The sequence below is a fragment of the Prinia subflava genome, chromosome 4 (assembly GCF_021018805.1).
Source record: "Prinia subflava isolate CZ2003 ecotype Zambia chromosome 4, Cam_Psub_1.2, whole genome shotgun sequence".
NCBI classification, from domain to species: domain Eukaryota; kingdom Metazoa; phylum Chordata; class Aves; order Passeriformes; family Cisticolidae; genus Prinia; species Prinia subflava.
Window position 1 is genome coordinate 62,123,617 of NC_086250.1, and position 22,984 is coordinate 62,146,600.

Below are 22,984 nucleotides of genomic sequence, written 5' to 3' on the forward strand. Positions count from 1 at the left end.
TTGTCAAGGGCACTGTCCAAGTGCCTCTGAAACACTGAGGGCCTTGGGTCATTGACCACCTCTCTAAGGAAGCCTGTTGTTTAATAGTGGAATTTTTTTGTTTGGTTGGTTTTTTAATTTTATTGCATAGCTGCATTCTTGAAATACATTAAATGATGGATTAAAGAAACTGCCACCACATATTATAGGAGCAGTTGAATGAAATTTATTGTTAGTAAAACTTTTCAGAAGATGAAATCAAAAGGGACAGATTAAAAGGGGAAATCAGATAGATAATCTTCCTTCTTGTACTTCAGAAATGGAAGTCAGTTGTTTTTGTTGTTTTCCACAGATTTTGATTCATACCCATCTATTACATAAGTACTTTGCATTTCAGCTAGTAATGATGGAATGTAATTTAATAGCTGGATGTTCAGCAAGAGCATACAAGTAGTGATCTTCAGTTGCTTTAGGATTTTCTTTGGTGATTACAAACATGCTCAAGTAGGAGGGAGTAATTGGGCTCTTACCACAGCAAATAGCTTCTTGCTTTGAAGTTTGTTGCCATTTATATTACTCTGATTGAACCCCAGTAAATATAAATTTCCATCCTTTCCCTGCCATGCATGACATCCCAGATCTGAGTGACTAGTTTCAACAAAAATCTGAGCTCTGTTTAAATACAAGTGAAGTGGGTTGGGCAGGTAACTCCTGCTTTCCCCCTGCATCACCTTGCTCTCCAGCATTTGGTGCTGTAATTCCATAGTCTGTATATTCAAACTAATATAATATCTGCAGAATGCTTGACTTCTTTGTAATGTCCATCAGTATAGCAAATAATTTTCATATTTAGAGGGAAACAATTTTAAAATGCTAAGTTAAAGCGTTTTTAAGAATTTGCAATACCTTTATACTCGTGGATGCTTTCAGGGTATGTATTCCTGCAGTCAGGAGGAATGGAAAAATGTCTGAGTCTGTATTTTGATACTTGTATTGAGATTTCAGTACTTAACTTCCCACTGTCAGAAACCATTTCTTTGTTTTTATATCCTGCTGACTGAAGCCGGTGCCATAATGACACCATTGCATACCCCAGAATGTAGCAGTAGGTGATTTTTGTCAGGTGATTACACACAAGGACCCTGCCACCCTTAATGAACTATTTTCAGGATTCCTCTAAGGTTGGGGTACTTAGTTGTTGAACATCTGTTGCTGCTCTTCGTGGTCTTTTCATGCTCTCTAGACCTAAAGACTCTGGTGACAGAAAGAAGATACTAACAAAGAAGTGATGAATATTGCATTTACCAGATGAAGCAGTGATGTTGCAGAGGTTTCATGCTGGATTTACATAAATTTAGCCTAAGAAGGGACAGACTTCCATGAAGATATTCTGCCTTTTGGCAGTTGAACTTGCTTAGCTAAAAGTGAAGTTGTGTTCAGAGTGTGCCGTGTTAAATCTGATTCTGAGTGAACGGAGTCTTTGTAGTTATTAACTGTATGGATTAGGTGAAGAAATCCTAGAATCCATTTCCTTGTTTGGGCTAAATAAGAAATGAAGTGACCTCAGGGCATTTCTCCTTCCCCTCTCTGTGAGAAAATAGAATCCAGGGAGATAACTGAATCTGCCTCCATTTCAGGAATCCCAGAAGTATTTTGCTGCTGTCACGGCCCTCGGGAGACTCAGACCCAAGTGTCTTAATTGCTTTTTTTCCTTTCCAGTATCTGCATCTTCTGTGTCCAACCTCTTAATCATCAGCAAGAATTTGTGATTCCATGCACCAACAGTTCTGGTCTCACTTTTTTTTTTTTAGGGACTTCTGTAAGTTACTTGCGTGGAGGATGGCAACCTGAAAATAGTCTACCGCAACATAGTAGTAGAGACCGGCTAACATAACTCTTGCAGATTTCATATTGCTTATTCTTGCAATGAAATACACAATTTCGAAACTTAAAAGCTTCTGTATTTGAACATGCTGGTCTTGAATCGCTGGTGTGATTATGATTTTTGTGCTGTAACATACCCACTAATGTTGTTTTACTATGTGTTAAATCATTTTGAGTATTTAATCTTAGGGCAGTGTAGTGCTAGAAGTTTTCTTTGCTACCACTTCTGTGTCTTGAAAAAAAAAAAGCCCTCACTTGTTTAAAACAAATGAGAACATTTGCTTGGGAATCACTTGAATGTGTTATCCCCAAATGAGAATTTTGCCTTTAGGACATTTTGGACATTTAGGACAGTTTGTTTTCACTTCAGCTTGTACATTATGTCAACTTGAAGCTAGTTTCTTTTTTTTGTGGGCATTTTCTTTTACGTGTCTTTTGTTTTAATTTTATTTATGTTATTGTATGTATGGCATCAGATTTTAGATGTCCCCACATGTACTTCAACCAAGTTTTATCTAGTGAAGGTGTGGCCGTGTGAAGAAGGCCATCAGAGCAGCTCAGTTGTGGCAGTAGCATCTCGTGGGCAGCTTGCTGCTGTGGGTTCAGGGTTTGTGAGCCCCTTGTCTGGCAGTGATGGACAGCTCTCCTGTGATGGCTCTGGACTGTATGGGACAGTAACTGCTAATGACCACCTAAAGGAACTGATGGACTGCAGCTCACTGTGAAAGCAGCCTTGGGAAACTTGGGTTATTGTAATGTCTTTCCCTTGTTGTCTCAGCTTATTTATCAGTTGCAATGTGACCGTGGCAGGTGTCTCTTACCCTCCTCACTTTTGGTAAGGTACGTGTTGTGACCCTTGCTTTTGATCTCTGGTCTTTGTGTGCCATGGTGAGGGGTTTGGTGACTTTGAATCCCAATCTTTAAATACATTTTTTGTATAAAAATATCCTTAAGATACCTTTTTTTAAACTCTCAACAGGTGGGAAGGAGAAACCAAAAACCAATGCCGAAGAGCTACAGATTAAAAAAGTGAAGAAGAAAAAGAAAAAGAAACATAAAGAGAATGAGAAGAGGAAACGTCCAAAAATGTACAGCAAATCCATTCAGACCATCTGCTCAGGATTGGTTTCTGATATTGAGGATCAGGAAGCCAAAGGCATCATAGATGATCATCTTAAGGATTTCAATGGGAAAAATATGGATCCCAAGAAGGACTGTGAGTCCAAGATACCAGAGAACAGTGAGTTTCCATTTGTCTCGTTAAAGGAGCCACGGGTTCAAAATAAACTCAAAAGGTTGGACACATTGGAGTTCAAACAGCTGATTCATATTGAGCACCAGCCTAACGGAGGTGCATCAGTTATCCATGCCTACAGTAATGAACTCTCCCACTTGTCTCCTGTGGAGATGGAGAGATTTGCAGAAGAGTTTGTGGGTCTGGTTTTTAGTGAAAATGAAAACTGTGCAGCTTACTATGTAATGGGTATTGTTCATGGGGCAGCTACTTATTTACCTGACTTTTTAGACTACTTTTCGTTTAATTTTCCCAATTCACCAGTGAAAATGGAGATTTTGGGAAAGAAAGATATAGAGACAACGACTATGTCAAATTTTCATGCTCAGGTAAGAGGTTATGCATTTTACTTTCTAAAGTCATATAATGGTTTCAAACAACTGTGAACGGGTTTTTGTAGAGTAGTTGCTATTAGCTCTGCTGTGTGGATGACATAGAAGACGAGAAACAAGGGATTTCTTTCATGAATCAGTTCTGTGTTATTGAAGATGAGAAGAAACATAAAATTGCTAACTGAGACATCAGATTGGATTTTTGGTGGGAGGGCAAGTGTTTGCATGCTTGTGTGTGTAGGTTTGTTTGGATTTGTTTCTGTAGCTGAAGATGAACCATGAGTTTTGGAGGGTTAAAATGGTTTAGCTGTTGCTTTCTGTGTGTCTGAACAGTAGTTTATCTGTATAAACTTAATCATAAAACTGAAATGCTTTGATACAATGTTACACATAAAAACTTACATAGGGCACAGTTAAATTAGCTGCATTTGTAGGTTTGGGTTTTCTAAATCTATCCTTAAAGAAGATCTTGGGGGTTAATGTAGCTACTGATGAGGTCCTTAGCCCTTTGCATTTCTTCTCACTTGGCTGGATTCTCTGGAAAGCTCTTAAGTTAAATGGTAGAATGACTGGCAGCTTTTGAGTATTTTTTATTTAATTTTTTTGAGAGAAATGACTGTATACTCTCTTAACAACAGCTACTGATTAAACATCACCTCTAGTGTTTATTAACTTGCTGTAGAAAATGCATTTCTGTTGCACAGAAATTATTTATAGCACTGGTTTTTAGGAAAAAATCTGTCTGATTTCCACCTTGATGATGAGGTTATTGCAAAAAGTCCCTATAGTGAGTATAAAACAATTTATGCAGAAACTCAATCCTGGTTTTAATTGCATCAGCTTTATCTCACAATTACCCTTTTAACTCCCGTATTTGTGAACTTTGATGTTGTATGGATCAGCTTTAAACTATTTTAGTCTTCACTTTTGAGACAATTAGAGTTCAAGTGTAAGTTACACTGTCATTTTTCATGAAAAACATGCCTTTTTTTCTCCTTTGGCTGCATAAACATTTGCATAGAACACTTGCATGTGTTGACAAATTTCAGGTGTGTGTTATCTTCAAGGATATGCAGAACTAAAATGTTGCTCAAGAGAACATTTGTAGTGCTGGGTGAGAAAACATCTACTGCCATGGAATATGAATATTCTGTGAACTACAGTCACTGTTTTTCTTGAGTATGTAAACTGAATTATTAATAATAAAAATCACAAAACATATGATGGGCAACTCTCCAGAGCTGCTCTATCTTGGGCCACTTTATGTAAGAAAAGCTGGATCTGTCCTTGTAAGTCTGTTCCTTAAATTCAGCTGGTTGTCTTGGGCAGCATTTGCACAGGCATAGCTGTGTGCTAGTACCTGCCCTAAAGAAATAGTTAAGAAAATCCCGAATTTTATTGTTGTGAATTATAATAAAATTATTTTACTGAAATGATAGATAAAATTAGTTTTACAATGGTAACATCAACATCTGCAGTTAAACCAGTCGTGTGTTCCTTGGGGTTAAAATCATAATTCCCCATTTTTGTGTAAGTGAAGGAGGAACAGAGAGGCTGTGGTAGATGAAAGAAGCCAAACTGTATTATTACAGCATTCAACTGATCAGCTCCGTGGTCTAAGCTATATTTTACTTGGCTGGAGGTTTAGTTCTGGTATCTTCTTTTCTGTTCCTTAATTTTTTCTTAATTTTCTTGGTATTTTATCACTTCTCAGTTTGGTTGCTTGACAGAAAATGCTTGGCTCCTTGTAGTTTTGATAACTAAGGGCTATTATGGTATATAAATAACATGTACAGGCAAACATCAGACTTTAATTGTCTTCTGTGGAGCATTCCTGTTTCCTGAAATATTTAGTATCTTGGTTGCCTAGTTATTGATGGTATTTTTCCTTATGATTTTCTTATTTCTGTTTTACTTTGGCTGTTTAATGTGGTCTGCTACAAAATATTTTGTTAGCTTTGTATTCTCCTTTTTATCTTGTTACATTTTGTGCGGATGGAGAACATCATCCTATCTCACTGAGTTCTTTGTGAATCTTTTAAAGGGATTCTAATATCTTGTTGCAGTCTATTTTGATTGAAGTTTAAATGTATTTAGTTTTCTGTTCCTACATTGCCCAAGCTTTGTGCTGTGGTATTTCTTGTCCTGAGCAGCCTGAGCAATGTCTAGCTGTTATTGTATAGCCTCAGTTGAGGAAGGATTTGTTTTCTGAGGTCCAAGTAGGAAGCTGATTTTATCAAGCCTGCTCTGGGTATGTACCTTGGACTTCAAAAGCTTTAAGAAACTTGGGTATTCCTTTGCTGATTTTAAGTAAAACACTGGAATGAAGCTCATTTCAGTACAAGAGGTTATTTGGTGGTTTCTCAGAGCTCATGTACCACATGTAATCAGTCTGACAAATGTAAGTATTTAAAAAGATCAAAAAAAGTATTATAGAAAGAAGAATGAAGGTTGAGTTAAGCCTGAAATGGAAAGTGTTATTTATAGAGTGCTTCATCAACTTCTGTTTTTCAAGTTGATCTTTTTGTTACTACTCAATCTTCTACCTCCTGTTTTGTGACAGATGTGGATCTGGGATTTTTTGGTTTTAAGTTATGCATATTTTAGGTCATCAAGTTCTGTGACAGGAGGCAGATTACACAGTAAATTCTGTTGCTGAGGTCAAGTTGGAGTTCTCCTGAATTTATCTGGAAGGCTGCATCTCCTGAGTGATTTACTTAGTTTTCACAATTGTAGAGTTGAAAACTGAGTTCTTGCAGCTTGCTTGCCAATACACCTGTGTCAGATAGGAGTAATGTAATTTTATTTGTTAGAAGATTATAAGGGACACAGATGTGTGCAAATATTTACAGCAGGTGCAGGAGAGACGAATTTAGGACTGGTTCTTTCTAATGAGAATTAGCTTTTAAATTTTGCAGGGAAAGGAACTGGGGAATTTTTCATCATCCATCTTGGGCCTATGCCTGAGTACTCCTTAAATTTTTTTTGTATTAGTGGAACAGCTCTTTCTGAACTGACTGCAAGGCTTAGTCAGACAGTTTCTGTAACTGGGCAAAATGAAATTAGTCTGGATATCCTTGTAGCCAGTCAGTCAGTCCTTCAGGTGGTGAAAACCTATCTTGGAGCTCCATCTTCCCTGGGCTCTGTATTTGTGTACATGGCAACAGCTGCATCAGTTACCCGATAGCCGTGAATCTTGTTAGGTTCTTATGAGGATTTTAAAGAACGTAAATAATCAGCTTTTGCCACCTACTTGCAGCTTACATCACTTCACTTAAGCTATTTAGTACTGTTGAGACAAATATTAATATTTTGAACTTACTCTTTTCCTCATGCTGTGTAAGTTTCTATGGCTGTGCTGAGACCCCAAAGCTCGCAGCTGATGTTTGACAGGAGCAATGCTTAATGTGTTGTTTTTACTGTCTTGCATCAGGGGCAGCTTCTTAGCACAGATGAAGTAAAATGCTGCACAGTACCATTCCTCTGCTGCAAAAGAAGATGGAGCATTTTAAAGCCATATTTGACAAGTCTTTGTCTGATGTGTTTGCAGGAGATCTCAGAGTGATTCCACTCTTTCCAAAGAAATCTGTTGTAGAATCTCTTTTTCCCTTGTTTGACTTGTTATACTTTTATTCTGCCCTTTATTGGACAAGGCAAACAATTTATCCTTTTCATTCAGCTTTCTCTATATCTGAAGATTGCTTAACAGCTCCTTTTTTCCATGTCCCTAAATCAACTATTTTGAGTTATTTCAGTCTATGATTGTGTTATACCCTTGTTAGTCGTAGTGCTCTGCCCTAATGTTCAGTTCAGTCCTCTATATTTTTTTCTTAATATACAATACTAAAAATCTACAGCCTCTACCTGGTTTATTGATGTCAAAGACTGTGAGAAGATTGCTGCAAGTGTCTTGCAAAGTATTGCTCTTATATCTATTTCTTCCTTTCTCAGAGCAGTTTGTGATCTGCTGTAGCAGCAGCTCCTGCTAATTGAGTCACTTCCCTTTTCAGTTTATGCAGTTCATTAAATATGTATGTGAGTGTAGTTCTTTTGTTCAAACTGAATTACATCTTTTGCATTCAGACCCCCTCTCCAGTTTCAAGATCTTGTTAATTTTGATCCTTTTCTGTAATGGACTTGCAGTGTTGTGATACATGTGGGTTTTATGAGGAGACACTGCCTTCAGAGGAAGGATCCTTGCTTCCTGCCTCAGAATTAGTTAGGTGAGCACAGACAAAACTGCCCACAGTTGGCTCTTACTAGACCACGTTTCTGTAGCAGTTTTTAGAATATAATGGAAGTGTCAAATGCCAAGGTGTCTGCTGGTCCTCTGAACAAGCCTATCCAGTCATACTAACACAAGTAGGTTTGACTTGATGGTTTCCATTTTTTTTAACATTACCATGTTTATTTATTCTTACTATCTTATTTTTAGGTAGTTAATAGTTGTATCTGGCTAAGTGGTTTTTTTTTTCTGTAAATTGGAGTTAGGCTAAGTAGTCTCTAGCTCCTCTGTCTTCTCTTGACACCTGTAGTCGTGCATTTCTGTACCCGAGCAGGTGTTTCTATATAAGGAAGTTAAACTAGAATTTTCTATAGCCTGCTCATTGCAATTGGCTCAGTACTAGCACAGACACAGTGATAGGGCTTTGGAAGTGCACCTCAAAGCCCAGTGTCCATCTCATTGGGCAAAGAGCCAAATAGCCCACCTAGACCACTGAGTATTAAAGAGCCAGCACAAGGGGTGCACGGGGCTTTTTGGGAATGCCTTAGCCAGTGTAACTGTGCTTGGTACACTGTGCTCGGCTTATCTCTCTTCATTTTGTAATGTTTATTATTTTTGCTGTTATTAAAAGCTTTATTTTACAAAGCATATCCTGGGAAGCCGTCTCGCTATTTTATTAAGCCATTGCTCTGCTGGCTGGACCCTCGGAGGTATTGAGAGAAAACTCGATAGACATCTATTTCTTTAAGGGGGTGTGTTACTGTCTGTCTTCTAGATCTGAATAACTTATTTTGTGGTTTTGAATTAGAATCATGGAGTGGTTTGTGCTGCAAGGGACCCCAAAGACCATCTCAGTCCAACCACTGCCAGGGACAGGGCACCTTCTCCTAGACCAGGTTGCTCAGAGCTCCATCCAGCCTGGCCTTGAGCACTTTCAGGGATGAGCCATCCATAGCTTTTCTGAGTAACCTGTTCCAGTGCCTCACAACACCACCCTCACAGCAAAGAAATTCTTTGTAATAGCTGAACTTGCCCTCTTCTAATTTGAAGCCATTCCACCTTGTTCTGTCACTACATGCCCTTGTACACTGTCCCTCTCCAGTTCTCCTGTAGTCCCCTTTAGCTCCTTGAAGGTTGCTCTAAGGTCTCCCTGGAGCCCCTTCCCCAGGCTGAACAACTCCAGTCTCTCTGTGAAAAGTCTGTCTTCATAGGAGAGGTGCTTCATCCCTCATCATCTTTATGACCTTCCTCTGGCCTTGCTCCAGCAGATGGGTGTCCTCCCTGCGCTGGGACCCCAGGGCTGGGTGCAGCACTGCAGGGGGGTCTCAGCAGAGCAGAGGGGCAGAATCCCCTCCCTTACTCTGCTGCCCACACTGATGGGGTGGCAGCCCAGGACATGTTTGCCTTTCTGGGCTGCAAGTGCACAAGCCTCTCATCCAACAGCACCTCCCAGTCTTTCTCCCCAGGTCAGCTCTCAGTTGGTTCTCCGTGCTATATTTGGGATTACCCCAACCCACATGCAGGACCTTCTTACATGTGGCCTTGTTGAACTTCATGAGCTTGTCAGGGCCCATCTTTCAAGCCTCTGGATGGCATCCCTTCCATAGTGTCACCTGCACTACACAGCTTGGAGTTCTCATTGGTTTATTAAAGCTTTGTCTGGTTTTACCTTACTGCCTTTGTGCTGTAGGTATGAGAGGATGCACATCATTCAGGCTGTTTACTTTGGGAAGAGTCACTCTAACTGTACAGTGTGCAATTAGGCAAATGGCCAGAGCCAATCTGATACCTGCTGCTGCTAAAAGAAAATGTCCTTAGTCCTTCTTTCCTCCCAGCTGTCCGTTCTTGTGCCAAGATGTGGTGCTTCTTGAACTGGTGAGTTGTTTGTTTCATTAATTCAGCAGAACTACTTAACTACTCTTGAGGGACTGGTTTTATTACTGAGTTGGCAAATTATATAGTTTAAATGTGTCAGAGGTAGCTCAAGGATGACTATGGGTCTACACAATCAGCCCCGTTCTGTAACAACAGGCAATTGCATCTTCAGAGAAATAATTTCTGTTGCTTCTGTTTCCAGTTTGGAATAAATTCGTATTGCTATGTTAGCTGTGATGGACACTGAATAGTCAAATATTAATGAATAAGTATTTTGGGGGAAGACCTCTGATAGTAATGATAGTTCATGTTCATGGTGTGACTTTATGTGAAGGGTTGTCCTCAATTTTTCAGGTTCTGATCACAGAGCTTGTCATTCCCCTTCTCTTTTAATATCATCATCTCCTTGCTGTCCTCCTTGTTTAGATCTTCAACATTTCTTTTGAAGAGAGGTTTTTGCTGTTTAGTTCTTTTGTATTTCGTGAAATTGTGCTTGAAATCACTAGTTCCTTTAGTATTTGAGGGGAATTGCTGAAAATATTTTTTAAAGAAAATCTCAAATAATTGGTTAGGGCTTAATTTCCTTATCATTAAAGGTTTGTGCAGGATCTATTTCTACATATTGTGTTATTTTACTATGTTCTAGAAAGAATTCTTTTATATTGAAACTATGTCTGATCAAATGTTTGGTTAGTTACTAAAAGGTATAACATTTTTTAGCTTCTTGCTGTTACAATTTCTCCAAAATAAAGCCTGTTACAGTTCAGGTTTCTTTATCTCTGCTGAGGTCAGGAAGAAAGACACGAGAAACGTAGAGTTGAGTTTGGTCTTGGTCGTTTATTATCTCTTATTTATTTACAGTATTAACAAACACACACACCATGAACTCTTGGAAAATGAGGGTAAAATGGAGTGCTTTTAACTCTTTCCAAGGTTATTGAAGCAATAAACCCCAATAACGAAGTGACACCTATTTATGTTTCTGACCCAATAATGACCACCCAAGGCCCTCAGTGCAGACCTTTTTCACCCAGTTACAGAAAACCACCTAAACCCATGAAGAAGATGGAAGAAGGTAAAGAAGGACAAAGGCAGCACCCCAAATCCTCCATCTTAACTCATGTGTATTACTATACACTAAACCCCCAAATTCTAAGTTTCCAGGACTCCAACAGAAGCCTACACTTATTTTTCCTTGTGGATGATGAAAAATTAAATTTTATCTCTTTTAAAGCAAATACATTGCCATGTTCTCTTTTTTTAATCTAAAAAAATTGATTCTTTAAAAAATTCTTCTTAAAAATCTTTAAAAATATTATCTATAAAATCTAAAAAAATGGTTGATTTTTATAAAACTGATCTGTAGAACTATATGTAAGAGACTTTTTGGTCAATGATGGCAACATATTGTCTTGAAGCACAAGTTTTCACTTACTGAATACCATTGAACAAAGAATGAGTTCACAGGGAATGACATGGGAAAGCTGCAACATGTGCTCCTTTGTTTTCCGCTTAGAAAAGAGTTACCTTTCTAGATTTCTTCTTGATAGTTACATCCAGTAAATATTAGATGACAGTCTTGTGTTACTCCTTTTAGTCACATATGTTGTTATTGGCAGAAGCCAAACCTAAATAAAACCCTGGAGGTTTGTCTGGCAGCTTGGACAAAGTCTGAGACTGACCCTGCCATGGATCTGCCTGAGCTACAAGAGCAATAGTAGCTATGTCACTTTTGCCACATCATTTTCTATGAAGGCATCCAGTTGGTTCTATCCTTATTTATTTTTAAAAATTCTTTGTCTGCTGCGTCACTGTTTTTTGTGTCGCTGGAATTCAGAATAAAAGTGAAGTCATTTTACTTTTAAAAACCTCTGTCTGTCCACATTATTATTCGAGGATTTCATATGGAAGTTGAAACATGTCAGGTGATAAATGAACTACAGTGGTAAAAGGATGCTGGTGAAACTAATAATACAGTAAAAATCTTGAGACTGCATTTCCAAAAACATCCAATTGGGAAATACTGTTCGTTGAAATTAGATTTTTAATGATGCTTGAGTAGTGCCAGAACTGTCAAGACATGCCATTCTGATACCAAAACCCTGAACTAAAAAAGGTGGAGGGAGGAATATGAAGTACATGTAGTTTAATAGGAAAAAACAGCTGAACAGATTAAGGGGTATTTGTAAAATCAGAGCAATTTTGATGAATATTTGTTCAGTTGGCTCCTATTTGAAACTGGAAGTATAAGGAAGCATTTTAAGGATTTGAATGAAGTTGGCAAGGAGCAGAAAACTGCTTGGGCACTTCATTGAAATGTACCAAATGAGCAGGAATGGTAATGGCGTCTTCATGGCTGTAGGATTTGACATTAACACTGACTCTGAAATTAGATATTTTCCATTCTGAGATACAGGCATGTAAGTGCATCGCTTGTGCACTTGTAGCAAAACCCTCTCTTCCCTCAATGTCCTTCGTATTCTTAGGTGGTGTCATGTGTTTGGGTTTTTTGTTGGTCTTTGGTGGGATTTCATTTTAAGAAACTTTAAATTTCTTAAAATTATTTTGAGTTCAGTTGATGGATAATTTTGTTTGGTTGTTGTTCGTTTTTTTCTGAGGACTGTTTTTCCAGACTTGCTTGGTTTTAAAGGTGAAAAATTGAAATAAATTAAAACCTTAAAATTGTAGCAGGTAAATGATAAAGTTTCAATTAAGAAAAACCTCCTCTACCTAAACCCTACAACAACCCACACCCTACTATATAAAAAAATCAGAATTCAATTGTTACTTGCCTCAGTTTACAGTTTTTAAATTCCTCTCTGGAAATGCATGGTTTCTCTGGATTGTTCCCTCCCCTTTGTGACTTATTCAAACACAGAGTCTTTAACATGTATTGTGTAAAATGTTTCTGTTTGTTGGATGATAATGCTCAAATATATTTTTGGTATTTATATATTTAATATTTATTTTTGTATTTAGTCTTCAGATTCTTGTCAGACACCAAGACATTTCTGTTGAAACATTTGCTATTGCATTAAAAAATCAGTTGAGGCCATGCAAGTCACAGAAGTAGATAATTTTCAAGTTTTACTAATTGTGGGTTCAGTGGTGGTTTTATTGTCACAATTTTCCATTACTGTGGTGCAAGAGAATGACAGTCTCCTTTTGTGTGTTTTTAGGTGACATACTTCAGATGTAAGCTACATGAGAAGAAAGAAGTTAGGATGTCATATTTATTATTTTATATGGTTCTATCTCTTTTACCTGTCCATAGTATTACACTGCATGTACTTGGTGATTTGTGTGTATTTATTCTTGACATGCTGGAAGAACAGCATGTCCTTGACTTCTTTTGTTCAAGTTTTGAGGAAGTCTGTAAAATTCTAAAAACCTAGTCACACTGTAAGCTGTGAAATTAGGTCTGGGAAGATTATTTTCTAGAACCTGTGTGTGTATATATATAAAATATATGTGTATATATATTAAAAAATCCTATATATAGTGCTTCATTAGTGGTCAGTACATAATTTAATATAGTATTTGATACGTGCAGGTTTTAGGAGATCAATACTCTTTTTCTGAGTTTAGAAATACATAGAGGAATCTATTTCTCTTCCTGTGAGCAAACCAGCCAACGGGTACTGACAGTAAAAGGAAGGGAAAATGTTGCTGCTATGTGATACGCCATAAGTTACATTTATTGGGTTGTTGTCTTTATTAGGATTAACTTTGTTTGTCATTGGTCTAACCTCAATGGGAGGTTTTGGTGTTTCCACACTATTGATGAATAGCAGTCTTAAGTTGGGAGTGAGTGAAAATTAGCTCCTCACTAAGAATGACCTCACTTTTTTATACGTGCTTGTCTAAATCTTCAGCCTAGTCTGGAGTAATGTAGTTCAAGCATTAACCTCCTCTCTAAGAGTAGAGTTTGGGATGCTACAACCCAGTTAATGGAAGAGATGAGATAGCAGTTGCTTTTCACTTGCCCACAGCTGCTTCATCTTTCAAATTCTCTTGCTCTTTCTGGCCAGGCATTAGTATTTATGGCCTATTTATTTATTTTATGTATCTTTATTTATTTTATATTACTTTCTAAAATAGAGAATTTATTAGATGTTTCGTGGATTAAATTCGGTTCCTTAGGCTTGCTCCCAGTCCATGTTCAGAGGACCTAATGCTATGAGGAAAGAAGGGAAAAGAGAGAGCAAATCTTCCCTGTTGATCACCAGCATGGATTTATTTCCTGTTTGTATTGTGTCTGGATGCATTAATTTTATTTGTGGATTGTGTTTTGGGTTTGTGACTAAAGCTGTTGGTAATGCACTGGTATTTTGGCAATTGCTGGGTCCCACTGGCAGAGTGTCAAGGCTTCCAGGACCCCCCTGGTGAGTAGGCTGGGGTGGGCAAAGAGCTGGGAGGGGACATGGTTGTGACAGCTGGTCCCAATTGGCTGCAAGGATATTGAATATTGAAATTGGATATTCTGTGCTGTACAACACCGTGCTCAGCAAAACATCCTGAGGGGACTGCTGGGTTGGCTGGAAGGTGCCTGTTGCTTGGGACTGCTGGAATCAGTCTGTTTGTGGGAGTTGGTGAGTGGTGGAAAACACCACTTGGAGGTTCTTCTTTGGTTTCCTCTTCACTGAATAAACTGTGTTTATCTGGACCCATACATTTCCTCGCTTTTCCTCTTCTCTCCCATGTGTCACCCTTGTGGCAGCTGAGTGAGCAGGGGCTCAAAGATCAGTATGTGCTGCCTGAGGTTAAGCCACTGCAGAGTTCATAATCACTCAGACATTTCATTCTGTGTTTGTAAAGATGTGATTCTGAATATGCACCCAGCAGAAACCACTCATCATTTGTAACTTTGACATTATTTAAGCATTCATGTTGGTATTTCTTCTCCTAAGCTGGATTTTGAGAAGCAATTGTACTGCCTTGTGATCAGGGAAAGGTTGTTTGACTGGGAAAGCTGGAGGTGAAAGGGGTTGGACAAACAGTGCTTGGAAAAGTTGTGTTCATTTTTCAGTTTTAACTTTCAGTGGCATGGTCTTTTTTTGGAGGAACAAGTGGAAAATTACTTAATCAATCCTTCTTAATGCAAGCATTATGCTGCAGCTAATTATTTTGCTGACTTGATGTTTCATTACCAACATCTAGTGGTATATAAACCAAATGGGTGGGTTGATCCAGCTGGAAGCTTCACAGCTTTTCCAAGCTTTAAGTTAGTATTTTTAGGAGAATTATTAGAGTTTTCACTTGGAGTAGTTTCACAACCAGCTTACCATATTCTATATGAATCATAAAGTGATTTAGGATGAAAAAAACAGATAGACCTTTTCAAGAGTCCAGCTGCTAACCCAATCTTGCCAAATCCATCACTAAACCATGTCCTTAAATTCCACATCTACCTATTCTTAAATGCCTCCAGGGATGGTGACTCCACATTTCCCTGGGCAGCATATTCCAGTGCTTGAGAACCTTTTTGCTGAAGATATGTTTTTAATATCTAATGTAAACCTACCTTGGCACAACTTGAGGTGATTTTCTCTTGTCTTATCACTTGTTACTTGGGAGAGTGGTAGTAGGTAACATAAGGAAGCATGGAAAAAGGCAGAAAAATGGTTCTTTTTAATCAGGGATGTAGATTAAAACAGCATCTCAATATCCTGGACTGGAGTGGTGGAATACTAAGTTACTGATGTCAGTGGAAGAAACATCCTTTTGCATGTTAGGCTTTTTAATGAAGTGTCACAGATCTGTGTGTGTCTGTAGCTTCAGAAAGTGCTTCTAGGGCTCTTTCTTGCTCGTTGCTGTAGTTGTACAAGCTCCTGATGCTTTGTGCCAGTGCAGATGTAGCTGAGTACTGAGCTTATGCAGATTCAGCAGAAGTGAGTATTTAGTGATATTTTATCACAAAATCACAAGCTGTCTCTGCAAAAAAAAAAAAAACACCCTGCAGGAATGTATGACTAAGGATTTGAGGAGTAGGGGATTATTATTGGACTGTTCTTTTCAGTTTGTCTGTGATGGCTTGCTGTAGCATTAGCTAAGACATTTTGTAAAATCCTACTTTTAGCCATAAATCTGTTTGCTGGGAGGAATGAGAGATGAGTAGAGATCGGAACAGCATTTGGTTCTACATTTCTGGAAAGATCTGGTTACATTAGTTGAGTTTCTCAGATGGGCACAGTGTCGTTCCATGTTTTATTTTCAGGAACTGCTGTTAATTCTCCTCTACACTGCCCCAACTACAAGGAATGTTGATGGTCTCTTTGGGTGAGGAGCATAGCTAAGCAGTATTTCATTAACTGTTTTCCTTGCACTTTTTTACTTTTCTTGCTTTGGATGCAGAATGTCCAGATGTGCCATACAGGAGCCTTAGTTGGTGTGTGCAGTAATCCATCTGCTCTCTCCTCTGTTCTCATGTCTTCGTATTTCATCTCATAATGCCACTGTGTCTTTCAGTCTGCTAAACAGGAAATCAGAAACTTAGAGTGGACATGATCCTCATCAATCTCATGCCTGAGTACTTTGGTGATCTCACACAACAGATCAGATTGTTGACAAAAACCTTAAAACAATGTGCTTCTGTTCAAATTTCACAGTAGATGATTTCTTACGAGAGGTGAATGTTACAGCTGTTAAAGTCTGAAGGGAGCACAAGATGTGCTAGCACAGCAAAAATGAAGCAGTGATGATCATTGTCTCGCTTTTTGTACAACTCTTTATGAGCCTTGTGTTCTCTGTTGTAATTGCTCCAGTTAGTGTGCTCACAAAGAGGCAGTATGGAGAGGATGAGTAGCAGAGGAAATGTTTAGAGTTAAATTACTTGTAACTCAGAGTTCTGCCTGTTGCAAGAAAAAGTAAAAATTCAGCTAGGCTTGACTAATTCAGGTAAGAATCCTTATTGACTAGTTACTGAGCATAGGAGCACCTACTTACACCTTTTTAGAGTTACTGGTTTGGAATGTTATCTTCTTGAAAGGCAAGAAATGATTACTCCAGTTTACCTTCAGGTGTTAAAATAAAATACAAATTGTTGTGGCTGTTTAATAAGATCTTCTGTCTTTGAGTTTGTAGCAATTTACTTTATAATAATCTTAAATACACTGGAGACTGAAGGACTAAAAAAAGTCTTTTTATCTCAGAAACCGTAAGCGCAGAGATTACAGGTGCTCTTTGAATGTAGATTTTGCACAGTAGAGGACTTGGTATAACTTCTGTTGTCATATTCTGCTTGTAGGTAAAAAGAACATACTCTCATGGTACGTATAGAGCTGGCCCAATGAGACAGATCAGCCTGGTTGGAGCAGTTGATGAGGAAGTGGGGGATTACTTCCCTGAATTCCTTGATATGTTGGAAGAATCACCCTTCTTAAAAGTAAGGACAGAAGGGAATGGGCTGGGAGAAGGGGGACAACATGCTGTGTGGTGCTATTATAATAATAAAGTGAGAGTATGTGGTACTTGTTTAGATAATTGAGTGTTCTAAGAAATGGTTTCATCATGAGAGATAAAGGCTGCTTTTAACAAGTTTTTTTAAAGTAACTCACTTGAAAATTGTGGCTTGTATTTCCCATTAGTGTACACTGCCATGGGGAACACTTTCTAGTTTAAAATTAGAGAGTCGTAAAGACAGTGATGATGGTCCCATCATGTGGGTACGTCCAGGAGAACAGATGATCCCTGTGGCTGACATGCCAAAGTCCCCTTTCAAAAGGAAGAGGTAAGTTGAATTATTTTACTTGGCAAATGTCTGGTTAGTATTTTTTTCTTTACAAATTCATTTTCTCCCAACCCTTTTACTATTTTGTATTGTATGTTAATATAAATTACTGTAAATCTTCATCTCCAAAACCACTTTTTTGTTGTTTTGTTATGTAAGAATCTGGAATTTTTTGGTTTCATTTTTACTGTCTGGCTAAGTAATGTGCTGGTCCTTTTTAGAGTTGTAGTAGAAATTTAAGGTGAAAACTTCAGGTAAATTTGTATACCCATGCAATTACTGATATGTGCCATGAGGCTGGAATTGATACCCCTGTTTGTTACATGTAAGTGGATGTGTTATGACCTCTGGGGCAAGGGCTATTCTCTCACCTGGAAGGTAACAACTCCAATATGAAATGAAATCTTTAAGCTTTGCTGTGGTATTGGGAGTAAAAATCATCTGACAAGTAGGGAAATGCTTCTGTAGAAATTGAATGTTGTATGTCATAAGGAGTTGTCAAGGGAGCTCTTTTAAGGATGTGAACACAAAAAGGGGGAGCGTACGAGAAGTGGAAGCAGGGGCAGTGCCTCAGGAGGAGTACAGAGACACTGTCCAACCATGAAGGGGGTGCAGTTACAGCCAAAGACCACCTGGAGTTGATTTTGGCAAGGGATGTGAAAGGCAGCAGGGACTTCCAGCAGTGTATGGACAGTAGAAGAAGAAAGACTAGGAAAATGGAAGGCATTTGCTGAATGGGGCAAAAGACATGGAAGAGGCTGAGATAGTGCTTTCTTTGCCCTTGTCTTTTCTAGTGAGTTTTACTTTCAGAATTGTTCTGTCTTGGAGGCAGTAAGAGTGTTTGGAGCAAGGGCTGTTTGCCTTCAGTGGAGGAAAATCAGGTTAAGAAACTTATTAGACATGCAGACTAGACAGACACAAACCCATGGGACCTGCTGGGATAGGTCACATCCCATAAGTGCAGTGGGAGCTGGCCAATATCATTGCAAGGCCACTGTCTGAAAAGCCATGGCAGTTGGCAAAGATTCCTGAAAGCAAATGCCACTCCAGTCATTTAGAAGGGTAAGAAGCAGAATCTGGGGAACTGGAGGCCAGTCAGTCTCACCTTCATGCTGGGAAAGTTGCCATTTCAAGCGTGAACAGCACAGCAGATTGAGGGACAGGGTTCTTCCCCTCTGCTCATCACTGGTGGGACACATCTGCAGTATCATGCCCTGTTCTGGGCTCACCAGGCTAAGGTAGGCATGGAGTATGTCTGGTGACCTGGGAGAACTGGGATTTACTCTTGAGAAAAGAATGCTCAGTGGGATCATAGCAATGTGTTTAAGCACGTCATAGAAGGTTGTAAACAGGACTTACTTAAGCCGTGCTCAGTGACATGATCAGAGAGAATGGACACAAACTGAATTAGAAGAAAATCCATTTAAAATAAGGCAGAAAAAAAGTTTATTTTTTTGCATAGATGAGCAGTCCTATTAGCTGTGGTGGAAATTAGATAATTCAGAGACATTTCTATGTCACTGTTACTGTTTTTCTTATGCAGAACTACCAATGAAATCAAAAACTTGCAGTACCTACCTCGAACCAGTGAACCCCGTGAAATGCTCTTTGAGGACCGGACCCGAGCCCATGCGGATCACATAGGACAAGGTTTTGAGAGACAGACCACGGCTGCTGTGGGAGTGCTGAAGGCTGTGCACTGTGGGGAGTGGTACGTGTTCATTGGCTTCACCTAGCTGGCTGAGAAGTGTTTGCCTTAACTGCCATTTGTAATTGAATTGGGAGTACAGAATAGGTTCATCTAGGATTAAAGATTCAATGAGACTTCAAAGGTCCTGGCTGAGCATTAGATGTTTGTCTGCCCTCTTTAGAGTGCGTGTGGCTTTGCAGGGTGGTTGAAACCAGAAAGGTACCTTGCAGTGACAGCTCAATAGCTATAACTGAGCTGCTGTTAGTGAGGTTATGTTAGATATAAAAACACCTCACGCTTCATTTTGCTTAAAGTGGTGCATTTTGCTTAAAGAGACTGAGCTGTTACTGTGGCAGAGGTGCCCATGGAGACCTTCTGGGAGTTCTTTGTGTTGTCTGGAGATGAGCAGAATTCTTGTGCTTCTGCTTCCCAAGTTATGGCTGTTACAACCCTGATTTATGTATGGAAGCTCATCTAACAGGAATCCTGTTGGAATTGTGTGATATTTTTTTGGTGTCTATCTCTGGAATTCCTTTGTGGGATTCAGGAAATGAGAAGTGCCTCATTTGAAGCTTGTGTACATGTTAACCAAATAAAAAGCCCATAACCATGTGAGCTTCCTGGTCCAGATCTAGAGGATTTTATTTATCCAGGTCAAGAGGCATTTATTAATGTCTTCAGACTGTGGAGAATGACTTTAGTTTTGGAGGTTACCTTTGCATTTGTAAACAATATAAATACCTTTTTCTCTTTGTGTCTGTCTAGAAATTAGAAGAATGAATTCCTTTTGGATAAAATGATGTGAATTTGTGTTACAGTGCATGAGTTCACTGACATAGAAAGTAGAATAATTGTCATGGGGAAGAACTGGGTTGTTCAGGTGATAATGTGTTTGTCTCTTGGGCTCTGAGGTTTTCAGTTTCCTTCCTCTTCAGGCTGATGGCAGTGGGAGCTTCAACTTCCTGCTTGCTCTGGCTGTGCTGTGGTGAATCAAGGCTGAGCAGTAGTGGCAGGGCAGGAGCTGAGATAATTGTGTAGATCTGGGTATTTTAAGTTACACTTTGCACATTTGAGAAGGGGGCTTGCCAGGGAAGTAAAGAAACCAAACAAACCTCCACTCCCCGAACTTGGATGTTTGTGGAAATTAAGGAGTTGAACTGATAGTAATTTAAGTGTCTGGGAACTTCCCATTCTTATCCTACAGCTTTATAGCATACCTGAAAGCCCTTTGGTTTGAGGAATAAAAAAACCCCCAGCATTTCATTTCAGTGTAAAGACTGAAAATGTATCTTTTAATTCAGAATAAAGAACTTGTGACTGATGTATGGAGAGGAGTAAAATATACAACACAAGCAACATAACAAAAAGTTATGTATTTCAGGCTTGATTTGGCCTAATATTTGGCCTGTAATTCCTGCTTTCCCTTTCCACTTCTGTAGAATTTTTGTGGAAATTTTCTGATTTTTCCAATTTTGAAAAGCCACTTCAATGTACTTACAAAATGAGAACTAATCAGGGCTTATGATAATGAAGCATCATTGATTAATGTAGCACATTAAAATAATTTAAGGTACTAGTTTTGCCATAATTTGCAATCTGTGGGTGGATTTATAAAGGAAACAACATGAATGGAAGTTTTGAAAAATCCAGTTTTTATTTTTGTTCAGTTTTGTTTTGTTTCTTTTTTTAATCTGTTTTAGTAGTTGAACAAACCTGAAAAGCTGGAGATATTCTGGGATGATTAAGGCACCATGGCAGTAAAAACTCACACGTTCTAGCGATGACATAATGTATATAAAAATAATGTTTTCTGTGAGGAGAAATAAAACAATTCCTGCGCTACCTGAATTAAATCCATAAAAATGGATTGAGTGTGCAAAAAGAGCTCTATAAGTTGCTGTAAAGAAAGTAGGATTTATTTCCTAGTTGATAGGGTTGAATGTTAATGGCAGATGGGATGAATGGTGTCTTTCAGAACAGACAGGAACAAAAATGTTAAAAAGCAGGTTATGGTGCTAGAGGACAGACATGGAAACTAAACATAGTGTTTTGAAGAGGAAAAAAAAATTGTCCTTTCCCAAATGTGACAGGATCTTCATTTGAAATATTTTGTAAAAATACTGTATTATGATATTCTTTTTATTGCTTTGAATATTTACTATTTACAGAAGAACTCTGTCTATTGCTAGCAAACATTTTAAGGATTGAACTAAAATCTGATAAATGCGGGTGTGATCATGCTGATTACTTAATGCCATTTTCATAGGTGATACCAACTGAGCTTTAGAACTTAGGAAGTGCCAGTGAAATTTTAAATTATGGAAATTTATGAGATTTTTATGTGGGAAATTTGGATGGGTTTTTTACAGGGACAGCAAAAGGCATTTTGTAGCATTGTTTTTAGTAAAATGAAACTTGTGCTTCAGCAAGCAACTTTCAAGTTTGTGTTCTAGAGACTGAAGTTGTGCTTCTCTGTATGATCATGGAAATTTGTTATATATTGCCAGTCTTTATGCATTAGGCCAGAAATATTAATGGCAACACCTCTGGTTTTGAATCTGTTTCGAAGAGTCACGGCAAAAAGAATCCAATTCTTTTGAAGAATGAGGTTAAGGGGAAAAAATACTGCCAAAACCAGTTCTAGCAATTCTCTAGTAGAGGCTTAAATGGGTTTTTCTGAAGTTATCTTATGTTTTGTTTTCATTTAATGTCTTTTTGGACATGAACTGAACTTCTGTGCTACAGTTTTGCTTGGGGGTAGGTACATAATACCTAAATCAAAGGTTTTGCAAAATCCTATCTCAAAGTTGTGCTAAAGATAAAAGCTGCAAATACAGAATTTAAAATTATCTGATGGTATTTTTTCTCAGTTGTTTGCAAAAGGAATGTTGTGTTCTGTGACAGAATTGCAGCACAGAGTGATGATCCATCCTCTTGGACAGATATATATGGACTGAGACTAGGAATGACAATGCATAAACCAGACTTAACTTCATTTACAGATACTGGGGAGTCCAAATGAAAATTCATATTTTCAAAAAAACTCCCTGCATTATAAAAGATAGATTAATTGTAGTTAATGTTTTTAATGCCACTTATTAGGAGTGTTTCTGAAGCTTTTTGCTTTCAGTATTTAAATCCTCTTCAGGAGTATGTAGATCAAAATACACAGACACATTTTAATCTTTGTAAAACCAAAAGTAAAATACATAGTCTGAAAATTCTCCCTAAAATACTTTCAGTAGTTGATCTGGGATTTTTTTTTTCTCCTAGCCTCAGAGTGGTTATTTTTTGCTTTATTGAGGTCATGACCTAAATAAAACAAACATGTCTCCTATGTTTAAAAAGCCTGAATGAAGTGTACATCATTGCCTGCTTCCTAAAACAGTAATAACAGGACATATATATATATATGTATGTGTATAAATATATATATCAGGTGATCATGCATTTAAAAAAGGGCTCTGGTATTAGATTCTGAAATGTTTCAGTTGTGCTGCATCAGCTGCTCCCCAGGCTCCCTACGGGTGACTTGTACCCCGATTTTGGAGGGGTGCAGGCGCCAGCCCTGTGGGTGGGAGGGCAGCGGATGGGGTGGGATGGCTCCCGTCAGCCTGGGGGACTCTGGGAGAGGAGGAAAAGAAATCTTTAACCAGGTTCTTTCTGGCTGAGAAACTGTCCTTGCAAAACTAATCCAATGTGAGCTTTATCTTTAATGAATGAAATCTTATCACATGTAAATAAAAAAAAATTCTTTTAAAATGCAAACATCCCTTAAAAGCAAGTATGTGAAACTTTTTTTTTTTACATGTTTTCAATGAGGAACAGAGTTCGGCCTTTAGATCAGAAAGTTACAAGGGTTGTAGCTGCTTTTGCCTTTTGTGAGCTGATTCTAGGCGATGTCTCCAGAGGAACTGTATAAATGGTGTGCATTTCCTTGGGAGAGATGCTTTGGAACTAGAGATGTTTCTCCTAA

General features: G+C 38.4%; 1 protein-coding gene across 2 annotated transcripts in view; it reads left to right on the plus strand.

The window, feature by feature from the left end:
- RSBN1L (round spermatid basic protein 1 like) overlaps nucleotides 1-22,984 on the plus strand; it is a 43,793-nt gene that overhangs the window by 18,940 nt on the left and 1,869 nt on the right. Inside the window, exons 3-7 of one of the 2 annotated variants that reach the window (XM_063396950.1) lie at nucleotides 2,843-3,103; nucleotides 3,422-3,486; nucleotides 16,836-16,973; nucleotides 17,176-17,318; nucleotides 18,862-19,029. In XM_063396950.1, the coding sequence (XP_063253020.1) occupies nucleotides 2,843-3,103; nucleotides 3,422-3,486; nucleotides 16,836-16,973; nucleotides 17,176-17,318; nucleotides 18,862-19,029 (775 nt within the window). Of the gene's footprint in view, nucleotides 1-2,842; nucleotides 3,487-16,835; nucleotides 16,974-17,175; nucleotides 17,319-18,861; nucleotides 19,030-22,984 lie in introns of both variants that reach the window. The other variant, XM_063396949.1, reaches the window with a different exon arrangement.